We start from the raw sequence: 23,140 nt of genomic DNA on the forward strand, positions 1-23,140 counted from the left end.
CAGCCCTGGATGATGTGTGCATGCATAACATGGCTGGACTGTAATAAAACTATTTACAAAAATAGGAAGCAGGTGTGGTTGGCTTCTGGGGTATAATCATTTAAATAACTTCATCCAACCAGTGAATTTATGTTTCTTTTAAAATTCCCACTTGAAACTAAATGAGGCTGAATTTCACTTGTATGGGTGTCCCCTTTGGAGAGGCCTAAATAGGAAAGAGGGCTGTGCTGACCTGCTTCTGGACCTTCAGGAGCCGCACAATCCGGAAATTGTACTTGTCGTTACTCTTCTTGTTGAAGTCATCGCTCAAATACTGCATGGTGGTTGTCACATAAGGGTCTGATGCAGACACTTCTCCAACACTCAGAAAGGTTTTCTTTCTTACTTGGTAGGTGTGGGCCACCAGGGCCATAAAGATGGCCAACAGGAGTTGCGGGGCCTGCCAGAATCTTGCCATTGTCCCTCAGCTGAGGAAGAATAGGAAGATTCTCCTCCTTGCCCTCCAGGGCCCAGCAGGATTCCACTGACCCTCTGTACCTTGATGAATTTAAATGATCAGTGGTGGACACCCACATCCCTCCTCCTCTTCCCTTTTCATCTGCAGCTGGAGGTGGTAGATGAGCAGGAATGCTCTGCCATGATTGGTAAGCTCATTTCCACTCCCTCTTCTTCTCTTTGCATATGTTCCTGCCTCACACACATACACTCATGCAAATACACATCTCTTCTCTTTTGGGGGCTTCTGTCTTAGCAACACACATCCTCCTGCTGCCCCAACATTATTGGGGTAGAAGCCAGGCCAGATGCACCTGTCTACTGAACCCACCTCAGCCAGTCCTGTGGGTGGTCTGGAATGACAGGAAGCAATGAAGACATGGGGGATGCTGGATCACAGGCAATGAAGCATGAACAGGTCAGTCAAGTGAACACTACATCCTCCCTGTCCTTTGACTTTTCCTTGGACTCTTCTTGTCACCCTCTCCTCCTTCCCTCACTGGCCAGGATACCACCTTTTCCTTAGGCCCAAACCTTGGTCTCTTCCTCCATATTAATACTTCTTTTTTTTTTTTCTAAAGAAAATTTTCGTGGTTTTACTGTATCATGAGACATTGAAACATCTAAACAAATCAATACCTGAGCAGTGAAGCAAATGCTCTCTTTCACTTCTTTGAGTTACTAGAGCAACTTATGAGTATATTAAAAATAAACGAATAAAAGGACAACCTTTTGAATTACTTAAGTCTTTCCAAGACATGTGCTGGTACAATCCAAGCTTCTGTCAGATGCAACTAGTCTAGTTTCCAAACATCACACACAATACCTCCATAGTAGCAATGCATTGTGCCCGCTCCCACCATGGCTCTGCTCATTTGTGTGTGATATTTGGAGGAGTATGAATAGTATAAAGAAGAGGAGAAAGGAGAAAACAGCATGAGTGCCTGGCTGGGAGGAGGCAAGCTGAAGTTGTGTAGGGAAAGCCTGAACATGTTACTGTGCAAACCCAAACATCATTAATGTTTTATAATAGGAACATCTGGTGGAACCCCATGATGGGGTGTTTTCATCAGCCTTGAGATGGCCCACAGCCATGCTGATGATTTAGCTATGAGGCATGGGCTGATGATCCTGCACTGTGGTGCTATACTGGATTTTCTGGAATGGAAGATTAGACAACTTCTCCATAATGGTAGCATTCCCCTGGAACTGTCATGCTTCCCACATAAGGCATGATGTGTCAATATAATTTGTGTCTAGTTGAGTTCTGTCATGTTTTTTAAAAAAGATTTTATGATTTATTTGAGAGAGATAAAGTGAGAAAGAGAGAGAACATGAGCTGGGCTCAGGGGCACAGAGAGAGAGGAGGAAGCCGACTCTCTGCTGAGCAGGGAGCCTGACTCAGGGCTTGATTCAGGACTCCAGAATCATGACCCAGGCCCAAGGAAGATTCTTTTTTTTCAATAATAAATTTATATTTTATTGGTGCTCAATTTGCCAACATACAGAATAACACCTAGTGCTATCAAGTCAAGTGCCCCCCCTCAGTGCCTGCCACCCATTCTGTAGGTTGTCTTTTAGTTTTGTTGACTGTATCCTTTGCTGTGCAAAAGCTTCTTATCTTGATGAAGTCCCAATAGTTCATTTTTGCTTTTGTTTCTTTTGCCTTCGTGGATGTATCTTGCAAGAAGTTACTGTGGCCGAGTTCAAAAAGGGTGTTGCCTGTGTTCTCCTCTAGGGTTTTGAAGGACTCTTGCCTCACATTTAGATCTTTCATCCATTTTGAGTTTATCTTCGTGTATGGTGCAAGAGAGTGGTCCAGTTTCATTCTTCTGCATGTGGATGTCCAATTTTCCCAGCACCATTTATTGAAGAGACTGTCTTTCTTCCAATGGATAGTCTTTCCTCCTTTATCGAATATTAGTTGACCATAAAGTTCAGGGTCCACTTCTGGATTCTCTATTCTGTTCCATTGATCTATGTGTCTGTTTTTGTGCCAGTACCACACTGTCTTGATGACCACAGCTTTGTAGCACAACCTGAAATCTGGCATTGTGATGCCCCCAGCTATGGTTTTCTTTTTTAAAATTCCCCTGGCTATTCGGGGTCTTTTCTGATTCCACACAAATCTTAAAATAATTTGTTCTAACTCTCTGAAGAAAGTCCATGGTATTTTGATAGGGATTGCATTAAACGTTTAAATTGCCGTGGGTAACATTGACATTTTCACAATATTAATTCTGCCAATCCATGAGCATGGAATATTTTTCCATCTCTTTGTGTCTTCCTCAATTTCTTTCAGAAGTGTTCTATAGTTGTTAGGGTATAGATCCTTTACCTCTTTGGTTAGGTTTATTCCTAGGTATCTTATGCTTTTGGGTGCAATTGTAAATGGGATTGACTCCTTAATTTCTCTTTCTTCAGTCTCATTGTTAGTGTATAGAAATGCCATTGATTTCTGGGCATTGATTTTGTATCCTGCCACGTTACCAAATTGCTGTATGAGTTCTAGCAATCTTGGGGTGGAGGCTTTTGGGTTTTCTATGTAGAGTATCATGTCATTGGCGAAGAGGGAGAGTTTGACTTCTTCTTTGCCAGTTTGAATGCCTTTAATGTCTTTTTGTTGTCTGATTGCTGAGGCGAGGACTTCCAGTACTATGTTGAATAGCAGTGGTGAGAGTGGACATCCCTGTCTTGTTCCTGATCTTAGGGGAAAGGCTCCCAGTGCTTCCCCATTGAGAATGATTTTTGCTGTGGGCTTTTCGTAGATGGGTTTTAAGATGTCGAGGAATGTTCCCTCTATCCCTACACTCTGAAGAGTTTTGTGTCCTGGGGATAAATCCTACTTGGTCACGGTGAATAATTTTCTTAATGTACCGTTGGATCCTACTGGCTAGTATCTTGTTGAGAATTTTTGCATCCATGTTCATCAGGGATATTGGTCTATAATGCTTCTTTTTGGTCGGGGTCTTTGTCCTGTTTTGGAATTAAGGTGATGCTGGCCTTACAGAACAAATTTGGAAGTACTCCATCTCTTTCTATCTTTCCAAACAGCTTTAGTAGAATGGGTATGGTTTCTTCTTTAAACGTTTGATAGAATTCCCCAGGGAAGCCATCTGGCCCTGGGCTTTTGTGTCTTGGGAGGTTTTTGATGACTACTTCAATTTCCTCCCTGGTTATTGGCCTGTTCAGTTTTTCTATTTCTTCCAGTTCCAGGTTTGGTAGTTTGTGGCTTTCCAGAAATGCGTCCATTTCTTCTAGTTTGCCAAGGCAGATTCTTAATCAACCAAGCGACCCAGGCACCCTTGTTTCTGTCATGTTGAATGAAGCTGATTCAAGTTGCTCCCAAATTGGCTTGTCTGCCATTCTGAAGTATCGTCTGGCCTTGTTGAGACCCAAAGGGCTGGCACTATGGTGGCAGTAGTGGACAGCCTGTGTTAATAATACTTGTCTTTTTAAAAAAGATTGTATTTATTTATTTTTGAGAGACATATATAGAAAGAAATAACATGAGTTGGGGGACAGGCAGAGGGACAAGCAGGCTCCTGCTGAGCAAGATGCCCAACATGGGGCTAGATCCCAGGATCCTGAGATCATGACCTGAGCTGAAGTCATATGCTTAACCAAATGAGCCACCCAGGAGTCCCCCTGTGTTAATAATTCTTAAATTTGGAAAGTACATGACCCCCTTGGAGAAGCCAATGCTTCCCAGAAAACAGAGGATGTGCCCCGTATGGGGAGCAGACTCCATGTATGGGTGAAGTCATGACAGGACTTTCACTTCCCAGTGTCTCATTAAATAGACTTGGCTGTGCAATTTGTTCCCTGTAACCTATCAAAGCACTCTTAGTACATACAGCCTCAATCCAGTAATCAAGAACCAGATGGTAAGAGCTTGGAATGTGTTGTGAAGCTGTACTTCTCCCTCCTGGAGGTCTGCTGTTGGAGAAGAGAGATAGCTCCTTTTTTGTTTTCCCTATCTGTTCCATCTGCCCTATCTTACTAGCCATGGGCTCAGACCCCTTCAGGAGAAGAAGAAGGGGTAGGGGGACTGAGAAGTCCTTACTTGGCTCCAGCTGCAGTGTTCCTGGACTTGGTGGGAATTGTGTAGTAGGGGTCCCTTTCTGGCTCTTCCCCAGCATCCATTACTAGTAACCTCTTCTTCACAGCTTTCTTGGAAGTTGGAAGTTAGTTTCTTAGGGCTGCTATAACAAGTTACCATCAACACTGGCTTAAAATGACACACATTTATTATCTCATAGTCCTGGGAATCCTAGAATCAAGGTGTTGACTGGGCTGCATTCCTTCTGGAGGCCCTGGAGAAAAACCCATTTCCCTCCTTTCCGGCTGCAGAGGTCCCCTGTATGTCTTAGCCTCTTCCGCATTTTCAAAGCCAGCAATGCAGCATCTTCAAATCTTTCATCTGACCTTTGATTCTTCTGTCACCTGTCCTTCTCTGACTGTCTATCTCCTTCTCAGAAGCATCCTTGTGATTATGTTCAGCCCACCTAGATAATTGAGGCTGGTCTGCCCTCCTCAAGAGACTTGACTTAATCACACCTGCAAATCTTGACTTAATCACACCTGCAAATCTCCTTTGCTTTTGGAGGCAGCCTATTCACAGATTCCAGGGGTTGAACAAGAATATCTTGGGGGAATATTATTCTGCCTGTCACAGCAGCATGATGCTTTGTCTTCCAGTTGGTTGCTTGCCCTGTGGGAATTCCTTGGTTTCTCTCGGCTAAGATATGTGGAACTTCCCCCCCCCCCACCCCTTAGCTCTCTCTGCTCAGAACAGTTGCAGCCCAGCCCCTTTTGGGTGCCCAGATGGAAAGCATTGAGTCAGTCTCAGCTATGGCTTTGATGAGTTCAGAGGGGAGCCCACCTTGCTTGAAACTATCCTTCTGTTCTCCAACTCCTAATTGCTTTATTTCAATATCAGTGAGCTATCCATGGGTCTTTGCCTGCTGTGAGAAATATCACATTCTCTGGCACCTCATTTTGAAATCTGTCTCAATCAAAAAGTGAGCATTCAGTGACATCTACCTAAAATGTTGCCTATAAATTTAGGGGGGTTATAGATTCCCAAATAACACCCACTGGCATAGGATAGAATGAGGAATCTCTTTTTCACACTCACTGCTACTAAGAATTTGGCCACATTCAGTGTTTCCATAGAGAGGAACCCTATACATCTGCCTTCATGCAAGGTCCTTATTTTGAGGTCAGACCCTATATTTCTACCTGGTTGCTGCAAATTTCTTTGAAAGCCCCACTATGTACTGAAACTCCTCAAACCCAGGACAAGACCATTGTTTTTACTCCCCTCACACTGCCCTTGTGGGTGCATCACATATTGTCCTTTGGCAGCCATCAAGGCCTACCCAATCCTCATTCATCATTTCCAGTCTACCTCCTGTCATGGATCATTTATGGGTAACATGGACCAATGGGTTTATTGCCATGAGACAATGCATCTATGGGTATACTTCTCTAGTACATTTATCTTATTAAAAAATGTTGTTCTTCCTGGCAGCAGGCTTTCCACATCCCACTGACAGCTGGTTTGGAGGCTGAAATTAAAAGCGGAAGGGGGGGGGGCAGCCCGGATGGCTCAGCAGTTTAGCGCCGCCTTCAGCCCAGGACGTGATCCTAGAGACCCGTGATCTAGTCCCATGTCAGGCTCCCTGCATGGAGCCTGCTTCTCCCTCTGCCTCTCTCTCTCTCTCTCTCTCTCTCTCTCTCTCTCCTCTCTGTGTTTCTCATGAATAAAAAAATTTTTTAAAAAAGTTTCTAAAAAAATAAATAAATAAAAATAAATAATAATAATAAAAAAAAAGCGGAAGGGAAGGTAACTGCCCACTCTCAGGTCTTCCTGCTCAACCTTGAACAAACACTTAGTCTCAGATTTACGTGGATTTGCCTAATATGCCTCTTGCTACAAGCTTGGATGTGTTCCATTGGAAGATGTTATCTGATCACCAAACTGTCACCTCAAATCGATGGACATGCTAAGGAAGTCTGCCTGGTTTGTTTCTAAAACTCACACACTCTCCAATTCTAGTGATTTTGTAAGTTCTCTGGCTGTGTCAACCTTAAAAATAAAATTGCTAGTTATTTTACTGGCAAAGTGAGTTTATTTGGGTGACAGCAGAGGAATCACAATTCGGGACATGCACACTATGGTGATCCATAGGAAAGTCCAAAAAGATAAAAAGGTCAGCTTTTATTAGGTTTTAGGGGGAAATAAGGAAGAGCCATTTTGGACAAAAGTTCACTGAAAAGGACAAGTGTTTCAGATTGTGGTGGTTTCTCATTGGCTGCAAGCAGTGTTTAGTGAGCTGTTGCTGAGACAGGGAGGGATTTCCTTCTTTTTCTAAAAAGCAGATGAAATTCCTATGTGCAAAATACCCTCCCTTGGGGCAGCCTGGGTGGCCCAGAGGTTTAGCGCCGGCTTTGGCCCAGGGTGTGATCCTGGAGACCTGGGATCGAGTCCCACGTCGGGGTCCCTGCGTGGAGCCTGCTTCTCCCTCTGCCTGTGCCTGTGTCTCTGCTACTCTCTCTGTGTCTCACGTGAATAAGTCAATTAAAAAATTAGAAAAAAAATACCCTCCCTTGTCAAGGTAATTTTATCTTTTCCTACTGGTGCTGCTGGGCACCTTGAATGGTATATGGAAGAGAGTCCCCCCTTCAGAGCTTCTTGACTCCATTTTAAGTAAGATGTCCTTCATGCATTTTCACATTTCCTCCTTTTGATCAAGATCTTCTCTGGAGAGCATCATTGATCATAAATCAGGATTTTCCCCATTTAGTGATTTTGTCTCTTGTTGCCAGGAAGGCCCTATCATGGCTGCCATGTCCAATTTTGGAGGGAAAGGGCACTAATTGGAAACCACTGAGGCCACATGTGAGCAACAAAGAAGGGTAGGAGGGAGAACTCTCAGGCCTCTTCCACCCTATAGTCTCTATCTTACCAAGGTGGTAAATATTGGAGATCATCTCCAAGAGTTGAAACAGCATCACCCTCTTTGGTGTGTCACTTCTGCAGACTTTTGAAAGGTAGCAAGTAGTAATAGGATAAATCCAAGTTTGTATGATGGTTCTAAATCAGGAGCTCAAACCTGAAGATAGCCAGCTAAATAGATCAAAAGACCATGGAGTGTCAGGATAAAACTGTCACAAGCTGTGTTCTTGTTCTCTGATCTTGTATAATTGAATTTCTACTCTCTAGAGAATTTATCCATGTACAAAGGATGGAATTCACTATGGCACAAATGCCTCCTTGTGCAGTAAGTAGATAATCAAGGGCCATGTGATTGTCTATGATATTTTAGCCAAAGAGTGAAGTGATCATCAATGGGCTGGTACTGCTTTGGTTGTGGGACTGGCTAGATTTCCTAATATTAGGGAAAGACTTCTGGTCATGTGTTGATTGGCATGTGAGAAGGGTTCTCCCTTTGGAGGCAAATCTGGAATCACGTATGCTTCCTTGAATTTTTTTTAAAGATTTATTTATCTATTCATTCAGAGAGAGCGAGAGAGGCAGAGACACAGGCAGAGGGAGAAGCAGGCTCCATGCAGGAAGCTCGACGTGGGACTCGATCCCTGGTCTCCAGGATCACACCCCGGGCTGCAGGCAGCGCTAAACCGCTGTGCCACCAGGGCTACCCGAATTTTTTTTTGAAGGTGGCATTGAAGGTTCAATGGCAGGACCAATGAGAAACTTCTGATTTGTTATAGATGCTGACATGGACAGTTAAATGTCCCTATAAGCATTGACCCCTGGTTCACTAGCTATCTAAACATTCGCATACCCATGGGAAATGCTGTCTACTGCAAGTAAAAATGAAACCAATCTAGGCACAAAAGACTCCAGCTTAAGTTTGGTTATTGATATATTCATTAAATGGAATTTGTCAATTGGCCCTTTCAAGCCATGGGTTGGGGGAGCTTGGGATAATATCTATAAGAAGTCATCCCTTCTAGAGAAATCTCATCTAAAAACCTCACAAAGAGGTGTAAACAACTTCTAAACTTTTGGCAGAGCTATAAACATCTGGGACACTGCCATCAGAATTTCCAGCCTTGTAAGCAAATGGAGGAAGTTCCTTTAAATAAGGATCACTGCCTGACTGCAAATCTGAAAAGACAAGGCAACAAAGTATGAGCCTATTAGAGAGTGATTGAAGTCTGACCTTGAGGAGATAAGATGGTGTGTGTAGAATAGAAAGGGTGGTTGTTCTTGTACTGGTCTCTTCAGCTGGCTACATGGGCTATTTTGTCACTCAATGTACTGGGGCATAAGAGCAGTGGATTTCAAACATGTTGGATCATTCCACAGGAAGAAATATAGTTTATATTATGGTCCAGCACATACCTACATATGTAAAACCATATAAGTAACTGAAATAAAAGTTTAATGAACGGACCTGTATTTTCCGTCTTCAGGATATGCCATTCATGCATTCTATTTTGTACTTTATGAAATTATTTTTAAGCTTATATAGATAATAAATAAGTCTATAATATATCATCTATAAGTTATAGATAAAACTAAAGGTATATTATACATTTATCTATATAGATATAATAGTTTATTTTTATTTTTTAAAAAGAATTTATTTATTTATTTATTTATTTATTTATTTATTTATTTATTTATTTATTTATTTTTTATGAGGCACACAGAGAGACAGGCAGAAACACAGGCAGAGGGAGAAGCAGGCTCCTCGCAGGGAGTCCAATGCAGAACTCCATCCGAGGATCCGATGATCATGCCCTGAGCCAAAGGCAGATGCTCAACTGCTGAGCCACCCAGGTGTCCCTGCGTATTTTATTTTTATTTTTATTTTTTGTTATAAATTTATTTTTTATTATTATTTTTATTATTTTTAAATAAATGTTAATAATAACTCAACAATAACCTGTGGTGATAGTCTGAAAAACAAAAAGTCGCAGTAAATTCTTCTATAGCTGGAGAAGGCAGTCATGAAAGTTCTTTTTTTTTAAATAAATTTATTTTTTATTAGTGTTCAATTTGCCAACATACAGAATAACACCCAGTGCTCATCCCGTCAAGTGCCCCCCCTCAGTGCCTGTCACCCATTCACCTCCATCCCCCGCCCTCCTCCCCTTCCACCACCCCTAGTTCGTTTCCCAGAGTTAGGAGTCTTTCATGTTCTGTCTTCCTTTCTGATATTTCCCACTTTTTTTCTCCTTTCCCCTTTATTACCTTTTACTATTTTTTATGGCTTCTCACCTTCCAGAGGAGTATCTGCTGCTTTGTCTATATTCTTTCAGCTTCAATGCACAGTCTGCAGAGTTAATTTATGTGTATTACTCTAAGTGTTCTGACATTTTCTCTTCGATTTATCTTGTATTCTCAGCTCTTCTTCCAACCTTTTTGACATAATCTTTGCTTTGCTGATCTTGGCTGCATTCTTTCAGGTGTTGAGGGACCTCAGCTGGGTCCACTTGGTTCTTTTTTTGTATTTATTTATTATTTAATGTATTTTTTATTGCATTTCGATTTGCCAACATGTAGTATAACACCCAGTGCTCATCCCGTAAAGTGTCCCCCTCAGTACCCGACATCCAGAGTCAGGAGTGTCTCAAATTTGTCACCCTCTCTAATTTGTCCCACTCAGTTCCCCTCCTTTTCCTTATAACATACCAGAACATACCTTCTCGTCGCAATAGGAATGAGCTAAGAATTCCCTAAATCTTCAAGCTCTGGCTCCTTTTTGCTCAACAGTTCCTTCGATTTACCTCCCTCCTCAAATATTTCTATGAGAAGCAATAAGACACAGGTATACCTTTCAACCCCTTGCTTAGACATCTCAGCTAAGAAGTGGTCACTTGTCACCTCAGACTTCTACCCTCTACTAAACAATGGAGCACAACCCGGCCACGTTTTCACTGCCTCATAATCAGGACAGCCTTTCCTTCAATTTCCAGTAACCTTCCACATTTCTGTCTGAGGTCACAGCAGAATTTCTAATCCTCCTGTTCTTACCATGGCCTCTTTGAGGCAACCTTGGCTTTCTCCAGCAAGTACCTCAAGACTCTTCCACCCTCTACCCATCACCCAGGTCTAAAACCACCTCCACAGTTTGTCATACTTAGTATGTGTTCTTTTGCCAGGGCTGCCATAACAAAACCTGGGACTGCAAGCCCACAATCACCCTGATCTACTGCCACCTTATGTTCCCTTGCACGTGTGCTAGAGAGCAAGTGAACTCTGGTGTCCTTACTCTTGTAAGATCAGGGCTCCACTTTTCTAACATCCTTTACCTTTCAATACTTCCTTAGGTCCTGTACCCAAATACTGTCACATCAGGAAAGGGGAAAAAAAAAAAAACTATTTCTTTTTTTCCCTATTTTTTGTATTTTTTTATTGGAGTTCGATTTGCCTACATATAGTAACACCCAGTGCTCATCCCTTCAAGCGCCACACTCAATGCCCATCCACCAGTCACCCATTCCCCCCCCCCCGCACTTCCCCTTCCACTACCCCTGTTCATTTCACAGAGTTAGGAGTCTCTCATGTTTAGTCACCATCTCTGTTTTTTCCCATTTTCTCTCCTTTCCCCTATGATCTCTTTCACAATTTTTTATATTCCCCACATGAGTGAAACCATATAATGCTTGTCCTTCTCCAATTGAATTACTTCACTCAGCATAATGCCCTCCAGTTCCATCCACATCAAAGCAAATGGTGGGTATTCATAATTTTTAATGGCTGAGTAATATTCCATTGTATACATAAACCACATCTTCTTTATCCATTCATCTTTCGATGGACACTGAGGCTCCTTCCACAGTATGGCTATTGTGGACACTGGTGCTATAAACATTGGGCTGCAGGTGTCCCAGCATTTCACTGCATCTGATCTCTGGAGTAAATACCTAGTCCTGCAATTGCTGGGTAGTAGGGTAGCTCTTTTTTTTTTTTCAACTTCTTGTGGAACCTTCACACAGTTTTCCAGAGTGGCTGTACCAGTTCACATTCCCACCAACAGTGCAAGAGGGTTCCCCTTCTCCCCATCATCTCCAATATCTGTTGTTTCCTGTTTTGTTAATTTTCACCTTCCTCACTGGTGTGAGGTGGTATTTTATTGTGGTTTTGATATGTATTTCCTTGATGGTAAGCTAGCTACATGGAGCATTTTCTTGTGCTTGTTGGCCATGTGTATGTCGTCTTTGGTGAAATTTGTGTTCATCTCTTTTGCCTATTTCTCGATTGCACTGTTTGTTTCTTTATAGTTGAGTTTAATTTTAAAACCATTTGTATTTCCTTGGTATTGATTCTGGTCTCTCCTCTTTCATTCATTTTTATTTATTTTATATTTTATTTTATTTTATTATTTTATATTTTTATAAATTGCAGTTCAATTGCCAACATATAGCATAACACTCAGGGCTCATCCCATCAAGTGTCCCCCTCACTGCCCATCACCAAGTCACCCCAAACCCCACGCCCCTTTTCCACCACCTCTTGTTCGTTTCCCAGAGATAGGTGTCTCTCATGTTCTGTCACCCTAACTGATATTTTCCTACTCATTTTCTCTCCTTTCCCCTATGATCTCTTTCACTATTTTATATATTCCCCAAATGAATGAGACCATATAATGTTTGTCCTTCTCCGTTGACTTACTTCACTCAGCATAATACCATCCAGTTCCATCCACGTTGAAGCAAATGGTGGAAATTGCTCATTTCTAATGTTGAGTAATATTCCATTGTACACGTAGACCACATCTTCTTTATCCATTCATCTTTTGATGGACACCAAGGCGCCTTCCACAGTTAGGCTATTGTGGACATTGCTGCTATAAACGTTAGGGTGCAGGTGACCCAGTGTTTCACGGCATCTGTATATTTCTGGTAAATCCCCAGCAGTGCAATTGCTGGGTCATAGGGCAGGTCTATTTTTAACTCTTTGAGGAACCTCCACACAGTTTTCCAGAGTGGCTGCACCATTTCACATTCCCACCAACAGTGCAGGAGGGTTCCTTTTCTCCACATCCTCTCCAACATTTGTGGTTTCCTGCCTTGTTAATTTTCCCCATTCTCACTGGTGTGAGGTAGTATCTCATTGTGGTTTTGATGTGTATTTCTCTGATGGCAAGTGATACAGAGCATTTTCTCATGTGCTTGTTGGCCATGTCTATGTCTTCCTCTGTGAGATTTCTGTTCATGTCTTTTGCCCATTTCATGATTGGATGGTCTCTTTGGTGTTGAGTTTAATAAGTTCTTTATAGATTTTGGAACCTAGCCCTTTATCTGATAGGTCATTTGCAAATATCTTCTCCCATTCTGTAGGTTGTCTTCGAGTTTTGTTGACTGTATCGTTTGCTGTGCAAAAGCTTCTTATCTTGATGAAGTCCCATTTTTGCTTTTGTTTCTTTTGCCTTTGTGGATGTACCTTGCAAGAAGTTACTGTGGCCGAGTTCAAAAAGGCTGTTGCCTGTGTTCTCCTCTAGGATTTTGGTGGAATCTTGTCTCACATTTAGATCTCTCATCCATTTTGAGTTTATCTTTGTGTATGGTGAAAGAGAGTGGTCCAGTTTCATTCTTCTGCATGTGGATGTCCCATTTTCCCAGCACCATTTATTTATTGAAGAGACTGTCTTTCTTCCAACTGATAGTCTTTCCTCCTTTGTCGAATTTTAGTTGACCATAAAGCTGAGGGTCCACTTCTGGGTTCTCTATTCTGTTCCATTGATCTATGTGTCTGTTTTTGTGCCAGTACCACACTGTCTTGATGACCACAGCTTTGTAGTACAACCTCAACTCTGGCATTGTGAGGCCCCCAGCTATGGTTTTCTTTTTAAAATTCCCCTGGCTATTTGGGGTCTTTTCTGATTCCACACAAATCTTAAAATAATTTGTTCTAACTCTCTGAAGAAAGTCCATGGTATTTTGATAGGGATTGCATTAAACGTGTATATTGCCCTGGGTAACATCGACATTTTCACAATATTAATTCTTCCAATCCATGAGCATGGAATATTTTTCCATCTCTTTGTGTCTTCTTCAATTTCTTTCAGAAGTGTTCTATAGTTTTTAGGGTATATTTTTAACTCTTTGAGGAACCTCCACACAGTTTTCCAGAGTGGCTGCACCAGTTCACATTCCCACCAACAGTGTAAGAGGGTTCCCCTTTCTCCACATGCTCTCCAACATTTATGGTTTCCTGCCTTGTTAATTTTCCCCATTCTCACTGGTGTGAGGTGGTATCTCATTGTGGTTTTGATTTGTATTTCCCTGATGGCAAGTGATGCGGAGCACTTTCTCATGTGCATGTTGGCCATGTCCATGTCTTCCTCTGTAAGATTTCTCTTCATGTCTTTTGCCCATTTCATGATTGGATTGTTTGTTTCTTTGGTGTTGAGTTTAATAAGTTCTTTATAGATTTTGGAAACTAGCCCTTTATCTGATATGTCATTTGCAAATATATTCTCCCATTCTGTAGGTTGTCTTTTAGTTTTGTTGACTGTATCGTTTGCTGTGCAAAAGCTTCTTATCTTGATGAAGTCCCAATAGTTCATTTTTGCTTTTGTTTCTTTTGCCTTGTGGATGTATCTTGTAAGAAGTTACTGTGGCCAAGTTCAAAAAGGGTGTTGCCATGAGAAAATGCTCTGCATCACTTGCCATCTGGGAAATACAAATCAAAACCACAATGAAATACCACCTCACACCAGTGAGAATGGGGAAAATTAACAAGGCAGGAAACAACAAATGTTGGAGAGGATGCGGTGAAAAGGGAACCCTCTTACACTGTTGGTGGGAATGTGAACTGGTGCAGCCACTCTGGAAAACTCTGTGGAGGTTCCTCAAAGAGTTAAAAATAGACCTGCCCTACCACCCAGCAATTGCACTGTTGGGGATTTACCCCAAAGATTCACATGCAATTAAACGTCAGGACAACTGCACCCCAATGTTTCTTGCAGCAATGGCCACGATAGCCAAACTGTGGAAGGAGCCTCGGTGTCCATCGAAAGATGAATGGATAAAGAAGATGTGGTTTATGTATACAATGGAATATTACACAGCAATTAGAAACGACAAATACCCACCATTTGCTTCAACGTGGATGGAACTGGAGGGTATTATGCTGAGTGAAATAAGTCAATCGGAGAAGGACAAACAGTGTATGTTCTCATTCATTGGGGGAATATAAATAATAGTGAAAGGGAATATAAAGGAAGGGAAAAGAAATGTTGGGAAATATCAGGAAGGGAGACAGAACATAAAGACTCCTAACTCTGGGAGACCAACTAGGGGTGGTGGAAGGGGAGGAGGGTGGGTGTTGGAGGGGAATGGGTGACCGGCACTGAGGCGGACACTTGACGGGATGAGCACTGGGTGGTTTTCTGCATGTTGGTAAATTGAACACCAATAAAAATTAATTAAAAACAAACAAACAAACAAACAAACAAAAAACAAAACGGGTGTTGCCTGTGTTCTCCTCTAGGATTTTGATGGAATCTTGTCTCACATTTAGATCTCTCATCCATTTTGAGTTTATCTTTGTGTATGGTGAAAGAGAGTGGTCCAGTTTCATTCTTCTGCATGTGGATGTCCAATTTTCCCAGCACCATTTATTGAAGAGACTGTCTTTCTTCCAGTGGATAGTCTTTCCTCCTTTATCGAATATTAGTTGACCATAAAGTTCAGGGTCCACTTCTGGATTCTCTATTCTGTTCCATTGATCTATGTGTCTGTTTTTGTGCCAGTACCACACTGTCTTGATGACCACAGCTTTGTAGTACAACCTGAAATCTGGCATTGTGATGCCCCCAGCTATGGTTTTCTTTTTTAAAATTCCCCTGGCTATTCGGGGTCTTTTCTGATTCCACATAAATCTTAAAATAATTTGCTCTAACTCTCTGAAGAAATTAATTTTTATTGGTGTTCAATTTACCAACATACAGAATAACACCCAGTGCTCATCCCGTCAAGTGCGGACTTCTTCTTAAAGGGGAATTTTGAGAGTCCCCCTTAAAATTTCTTGCAGAGCTGGTTTGGAGGTCACATATTCTTTCAGTTCCTGCCTGTCTTGGAAGCTCTTTATCTCTCCTTCCGTTTTGAATGAGAGCCTTGCTGGATAAAGTATTCTTGGTTGCATGTTCTTCTCATTTAGGACCCTGAATATATCCTGCCAGCCCTTTCTGGCCTGCCAGGGTCTGTGGAGAGGTCTGCTGTTACCCTAATACTCCTCCCCAGAAAAGTCAGGGATTTCTTGTCTCTTGCTGCTTTAAGGATCTTCTCTTTATCTTTGGAATTTGCAAGCTTAACTATGAAATGTCGAGGTGTTGAATGGTTTTATTGATTTTAGGGGCGGGATCTCTCTATTTCCTGGATCTGAATGCCTGTTTCCCTTCCCAGATTCGGAAAGTTTTCAGCTATGATTTGTTCAAGTGCATATTCTGGCCCTCTGTCCCTTTCAGCGCCCTCGGGAACCCCAATTAAACGTAGGTTTTTCTTCCTCAGGCTGTCACTTATTTCCCTTAATATATCCTCATGATGTTTTGTTTGTCTCTTTTTTCCTGTTTCCCTGTTTGCCATCAACTTGTCTTCTATGTCACCACTCGTTATTCCACCTCGTTAACCCTCGTCGTTAGGACTTCTAGTTTGGATTGCATCTCATTCAATTGATTTTTAATTTCTGCCTGATTGGATCTAAATTCTGCAGTCATGAAGTCTCTTAAGTCCTTTATGCTTTTTTCTAGAGCCACCAGCAGCTTTATAATAGTGCTTCTGAATTGGCTTTCTGAAATTGAATTGTAATCCAAATTTTATCACTCTTTGGGAGAGAGGACTGTTTTTGATTCTTTCTTTTGAGGTGAGGTTTTCCTTCTAGTCATTTTGCTCAGTGCAGAGTGGCCAAAAACAAGTTGTATTGGGAAAAGGGGAAAAAGATAGAAGAGAAAGAAGAAAAGAAAAAGAAAAAAGAGAGAAAAAAAAAGAAAAAAGGGGGGGAAGCAAACAGAAAAAAAAACAAGGGGGAGTACCCTCTGATTCTGTGTACTGTAAGTCCCTTGACTTCCCCTGGAACTTTCCAGTGCTGCTTGGTCAATAATTTGTTTTTCCCCTGTCTGTCTAGCTGGTCTTCTGTGGGAGGGGCCTGCTGTGCTGATTTTCAGGTGTTAGCACTTGGGGGAGCTGCTCTGCCCCTGCCTGGTGCAGGGCTCAGTGGGGGTTGTTTACCCCGTGAGGCCCCAGGAGGAACAGCGGCAGTGGCGGGGCCAGCTCTGCAGCCCTGGAGTCAGCTCTCGCAGTAGCTCCGGGGCTCTCCGTCTGCAGGGCCTGGAGGCTCCGGGGCGGGGCCGCAGATCTGCTCCGCTCGGGGCAGGAGCGTCCTTGCTGTCCTGGGCCCTCCCGACCTCTGCCTGTCCCGGGGGAGGCCGGATCCTGGGCTGTGTCCCGGCGCCCTGTGCTCCGGGGCCTGCGCTGTTGGATTCGCGCTCCCGCCCCGCAGCCCCCTCCGCGGAGCCGCCGCCCGAGCCCCTCCGAGCTGCTCCGGGTCCTGCCATGCGCGCTGCAGCCCTTAGGGAGCTCGGCGCACTCTCCCCGGGCACAGGTGCCTGTTAGTGTCCCCGGGAGCCCGAGGGCATCCCCGCCCTCCTGGGTCCTGCTCTAACTCCCTGAGAGCCCCTTTCCTCCCGGGAAGGTTGGTGCAGCTCCTGTTCCTCCGGGACGGGGCTCTCCTGTCCTGGGGACACTCGTCCCGGCCTCAGCCCGGCTCCTCGCGGGCCCCTCCCCCTTGGAGGCCTTTTGTTTCTTTATTTCTTTTTCCCCGTCTTCCTACCTTGATAGAAGCGTGAACTCTTCTCACTGTAGCATTCCAGCTGGTCTCTCTTTAAATCTCAGGCCAATTTCATAGATTTTCAGGATGATTTGAAGGTTATCTGAGTAATTTGGTGGGGACAGGTGACTTGGGGACCCTACTCTTCAGCCTTCTTGCCCCGCCTCCCTCTATCTTATTATTTCTTTCTTTCAAAGAGCCACCTCCTGGTTTTGTTGTTCTGTTCTACGGTTCTTCTGTTCTCTATTTCTTTGAGTTCTGCTCGAATCTTTATTATCTCTCTTCTGCTTGGTGTAGGTTTTATTTGCTGTTCTTTATCCAGTTCCTTTAGATGCAAGGTTAGCTTGTGTATGAATTTTTTCCAATTTTATGAGGATGCTTGTGTTGCAAAATATTTCCCTCTTAGGATTGCTTTTGCTGAATGGTTGTATCTTCATTTTCATTAGTTTCTTTACATTTATTATAGTTATTGATGTGTTTGGATTTGGCCTACTATTTTGGTATTTATTTTTCTTTGTTACTTCCTTTTTAATTTTTTGATTTTGCTAATATTTCCTACCTTTCCATTCATTTCAAAATTGCTTACTCTTACTTCCTGGAATGTTCTATAATACTTACTTTAAACTCCTTCTCAGATATTTCCAATGTCCAAGTTATTTCAGCATTGGTGTCTTTTTTCTTTAAGATTTTATTTACTTATTCATGAGAGACACAGAGATAGATAGAGACATAGGCAAAGGGTGGTGAAACAGGCTCCATTCAGGGAGCCCAATATGGGACATGATCCCGGGACCCCAGGGTCATGCCCTAGCCAAAAGAAGATGCTCAACCACTGAATAAATAACTTATTTTTATTTTTGCTTTTAACAACTTTATTTTTTAAATATCTGTTTTTATTTTTTAAATTGAAGTTTAGTTGACATACAATGTTACATTAGTTTCAGGTGGACAAAGAGTGATTGAACAAGTCTATGTTATACTGTACTCACCACAGGTGGAGCTACCATCAGTCACCATACACTGCTATTACAGTACCATTGATTATATTCCCTACACTGTGCCTTTCATCCCCATGATTTACACATCCATAACTGGAAGCCTGTACCTCCCACTCCCTTTACCCATTTCACCCATCCCCCATCCTCCCTATCATTGCAACCACCAGTTTGTTCTCTGTATTTATTGTTCTGTTTCTGCTTTTTGTTTGTTTTGTTTCCCAGATTCTACATATATGTGAAATCATATGATATTTATCTGTCTCTGTCTGACTTATTTCACTTAGCATAATACCCCCTAGGTCTATCTGTGTTTTTATAAATGGAAAGATCTCATTCTTCTTTATGGCTGAGCAATATTTCATTACATATATATTATATAAATATATTTCTTTATATATATATATATATATATATATATAAACAATATTATTTATTTATTTGAGAGAGTAAGAGAGAACACAAGCAGAGGAAGAGGGAGAAGCAGGGTCCCTGCATGGCAGAGAGCCCGACAAAGGGCTAGATCCCAGGACCCCAGGATCATGACCCAAGCCAAAGGCAGACACCCAACTGACTGAGTCACCTAGGTGTCCCCATTATATATTATATACATTATATATATTATAAATATCTTGCACCTTCTTTATCCATTCATCTTTTGTTGGAAATTGGGGTTGCTTCCCTATGTTGACTATTGTCACAAATGCTATAATAAACAGAAGGGTGCATATATTTTTTCAAATTGGTGTTTTCCTTTTCTTTGGATAAATACCCAGTAATGGAATTACTGGATCATATAGTATTCCTATTTTAAGGTTTTTGAAGAACCTCGATACTGTATCCAGTGTGGCTGCACCATTTACATTCCTCACAGCAGTATACAAGGTTTCTTTTTTCTCCACATCCTTGCCAACACTTGTTATTTCTTGTCTTTTTAATTCTAATTTTGGTGCTTGTTAACTGTTTTTTCTTTTACCATGAGAGCTGAATTTTTTTGGTTCTTAATATGCTGAGGAGTCTTGGATTGTACCTTGGACATTCTAAATGTTATGTTATGAGACTCTGTATCTTGTTTAAATCCTATGGGGAATGTTTATTTTTCTTTTATCAGCAGGCAATTAACCAGTTGGGTTTAAGCTGCAAATTCTGACCAGGTTTCTGTGGGTTGTTGTCTCAGTGTCAGTTCTGTGTCAGAGTAAGCCTTTGCAGTGCTGTTTGGATCTGTGTTGAGTGTGGATCTTCCAGTGGCTGTTCTAACTGGGTAGTACTCTATCCCTTTATTCAGTTCTACAAGGCTTTGGTGTGCTGTTTAGGATTAGACTCACACTTATGCGAGTCAGAGTTCATGCTTCTGACATGTTCACTCTCCACTGTCTTTCCAGTACTATCTAATTCTCTGGACTTTCCCTCTCCTGCTCTACATTGCTAGCCCATAACTACACCCAGTTCTGGGATCACAGAGCAGGACAAAAATCAGAAAAAAGCAACAGGCATTTGTCTAACTCTCTTGGATCTACAGTTGCTCTGATCAGAGGACGCTCCCCTTCTGCAATATTTTGTGTCTGTAGGCTTCCCACACATTGCTGTTGTACTCTCTGCTGCCACCACAGGATTGCCCCAGGGGCCAGGGCACCAGAGAGCAGAGAAAAGACAACATGGAGACCACTCCCAATTTCAGTCTCTTGTGTTCCTTGCCTGCTTCTGGAGCAGGACTAGAAGGCTTTTCCTAGAGCTCTCTCCCCACAGCCAGGTGTCCTCTTCTGGGTTCCTGGCTTCCTGAGATCCAGACTGGGGGCACCAGAGGAAAAGCAATGATAAACCTTCCTGGTTCTTTGGCATTTCAAATTCTAATCTTTTGTTTGTCTGCTACTATGTATGTATCAGAGCCCCTGGATGGTTGTTCCATGCATTCTGTCCAGGCTTTAGAGTTGATTCTATGGTAGAGTCAGGGTGTCACATGTTGGCCGTGTCTTACCTGGAACCAGAACATTCTCCTCTCAATATTTAAAAAGTCTCTCTTCCACTAAACACTCTATATCCGAGGAACCTCTGTCCTGAGGCTTCAGGCTTGTCTTCCTTCCTCTGGTAATTTACTACCTTGAAGAGAGTGTTGAGGACCCTTCTCCCTCCGCTTCGGGAAAAAAAACCCACATAATTCTGACTTTCCTTGGGGACTCAACCCTTTCCTTGTCTCTTCCATGTTTGTTGGAAGAACTAAGCCCACCCCATCAGGGATAGCCTCCTATAGAACCAGGCTGATCAGTGAAGACCACAGCCCTACCTACACAGAGGCAGAGACAGGCATACCTTTCCCAAACCCAGCCAATGGTGGAACATCAGTTGTGTGCTGGCCCACCCAGAACATGGAATCTTTTCCCTTTTTCACAGGAGCTTCCAGAAAGCCCTCAGTCTCCCTCCACACTGGATGGAGGAAGGATATGGGCTTGGGTTGGTGGAGCCAGCCTGCTCCAGGACATGGCCAGCCCTAAGACAGGGCTAATTCCCTTAGGAACAGGACAGAGAGGATTCTGGGCATGTTTTCCAGGGGAACAGACCAGACTCAATCCCCTCTTATTCACACTTTTCATTTAGAGGAGGACTTAGTGCATGTTCCATGGCTTTGCCTCAAAGTTTCTCTGGCTATAGGGCACATTTGCCCATCATAGAATAGGCCCAGAGTGGCATACATGTGCATGTTGGAGCAGCTTCTATACATGATGAGGCAGGAGCTGGGGAGTCAGTAGTCTAGCTTGTTTACCCATCAGGTAGGCCATTTCTAGGGCATATACTTCATATTGTCTCTCAGATAGCCCCATGAAACAGAGCCCCAGCTGCCCATAGCAGTCACCTACTCACTAACAACCCTGGAACTGGTTTTCTTCCATGCCTCTTTCACTGTGCTCCCTGGAATAAATAAAACCTGCCATGCAGCTGCCCCATAGGCAGGCTTGGTAGACTGTGGAGACTTCATCTGCTGAGAAAGAACAGCCTGAAGCCTGATTAGTTCTCCATTCTGATGACCTTGAGGGACTTCGGTTAAGGCAGAAATAGCCAATGGAGCAATTGCCATTAGGAGCCCCAGCTCAGCTGCTCAACCTCTCCGCTTTCTCATTTCCATAGAGTGGTCTTGGTCTGTATTTAAGACACTTATGGATGCAGTAATGTGTGATCGTCTGTTAGAAGCAACAGAGGAAAAAAGAAAAGTGTTTTCCTATTGCTGGGTCAGGAGAGATGGGTCATAGTAATGCACAGGAACACATCCACCACTGCAGTTCATGTGCTGGGACAGTGCCCTGTTCTACTGGCTCATCTTCCTCCCTCTCTCACCTATCTCTGTATGCTGAGGGGATGGCCATTCTAGTCCTGCTGGGGTTTTTTTGTATATTTTTAAATTGGAGTTCGATTTGCTGACATATAGTATAACACCCAGTGCTCATCCCGTCAAGTGCCTCCTCAATGCCCGTCACCCAGTCACCCCATCCCCCCACCCAACACCCTTTCCATTATCCCTTGTTCATTTCCCAGAGTCAGGAATCTCTCATGTTCTGTCACCCTCTCTGATTTTTCCCACTCCTGCTGAGTTTTTGTAAAGAAGTTTTATTTTAAAAGAATCTTACAGAATTGCTGTAATTACAGTGCAAAGAACTTTACTCCTGAAATGTTTGAGAGGAAGTTGATGACACAGGGGCAGGGCAAGATGGCAGAAGAGGAAGGGTCCTCAACTCACCTGGTCCCACGAATTACTTAGATAAATTCCAAATCAACCTGAACTCCTATGAATTCGTCTTGAGATTTAAAGAGAGAACAGCCAGAACACTACAGAGAGAAGGGTTTTCACTTCTAGGAAGAATCATCTAGGTTGAAATTTACTTAGGTCGTGGTTGATATTCTTGACTCAGTCTGCTCAAACAGCCACTCTGCATTGAGCAAAATGACTAGAAGGAAGAGCTAACCACAGAAGAAAGAATCAAAAACAAAACTCTCTGCCACAGAATTACAAAAAATGGATTGCAATTTGATGTCAGAAAGCCAACTCAGAAACACAATTATAAAGCTCCTATTGTCTCTGGAAAAAAGCATAAAGGATTCAAGAGACTTCAGGACTGCAGAATTTAGATCTAATCAGGCCAAAATTAAAAATCAATTAAATGAGATGCAATCCAAACTGGAGCTCCTAACAACGAGGGATAATGAGGTGGAAAAAAGTGAGTGACATAGAATACAAGTTGATGGCAAGGAAGGAAGCTGAGGAAAAAAAGAGAAAAACAATTAAAAGATCATGAGGACAGGTTAAGGGAAATAAATGACAGCCTCAGAAGGAAGAGTCTACATATAATTGGGGTTCCAGAAAAAGCCAAGAGGGACCGATTTGAACAAACCATAGGTGAGAACTTCCCTAATTTAGGGAGGGAAATGGGCATTCAGATCCAGGAGATAGAGAGGTCCACTCACAGAATCAATAAAAACCTTTCAACACCACCACATTTAATAGTGAAACTTACAAATTCCAAAGATAAAGATAAAATCCTTAAAGCAACAAGAGACAAGAGATTCTTAACATATATGGGGAGAAATATCAGATTAACAGCAGACCACTCCACAGAGACCTGGCAGGCCAGAAAGGGCTGGCAGGATATATTCAGGGTCCTAAATGAGAAGAGCATGCAGCCAAGAATACTTTATCCAGCAAGGCTCTCATTCAGAATAGAAGGAGAGATAAGGAGCTTCAAGGATAGACAGAAAGTGAAAGAATATGTGACCACCAAACCAGCTCTGCAAGAAATATTAAGGGGGACTCTGTAAAAGAAAAAGGACACCCAAAGAAATAACCCACAAA

The 23,140-nt window shown here is 42.6% G+C and overlaps 1 protein-coding gene and 1 pseudogene across 1 annotated transcript in view; both read right to left on the reverse strand.

The window, feature by feature from the left end:
* Window positions 1–457, reverse strand: part of CST11 (cystatin 11) — a 2,820-nt gene extending 2,363 nt beyond the window's left edge. The window contains exon 1 of the mRNA XM_026002285.1: window positions 233–457. Coding sequence (XP_025858070.1) covers window positions 233–457 — 225 coding nt within the window. The remainder of the gene's footprint in view (window positions 1–232) is intronic.
* An 832-nt stretch (window positions 458–1,289) lies between these two features.
* On the reverse strand, window positions 1,290–3,861 carry LOC112922664 (nuclear transport factor 2 pseudogene; annotated as a pseudogene).
* Window positions 3,862–23,140: the final 19,279 nt, after the last annotated feature.

This window comes from Vulpes vulpes, chromosome 14, assembly GCF_048418805.1.
Source record: "Vulpes vulpes isolate BD-2025 chromosome 14, VulVul3, whole genome shotgun sequence".
NCBI lineage: Eukaryota > Metazoa > Chordata > Mammalia > Carnivora > Canidae > Vulpes > Vulpes vulpes.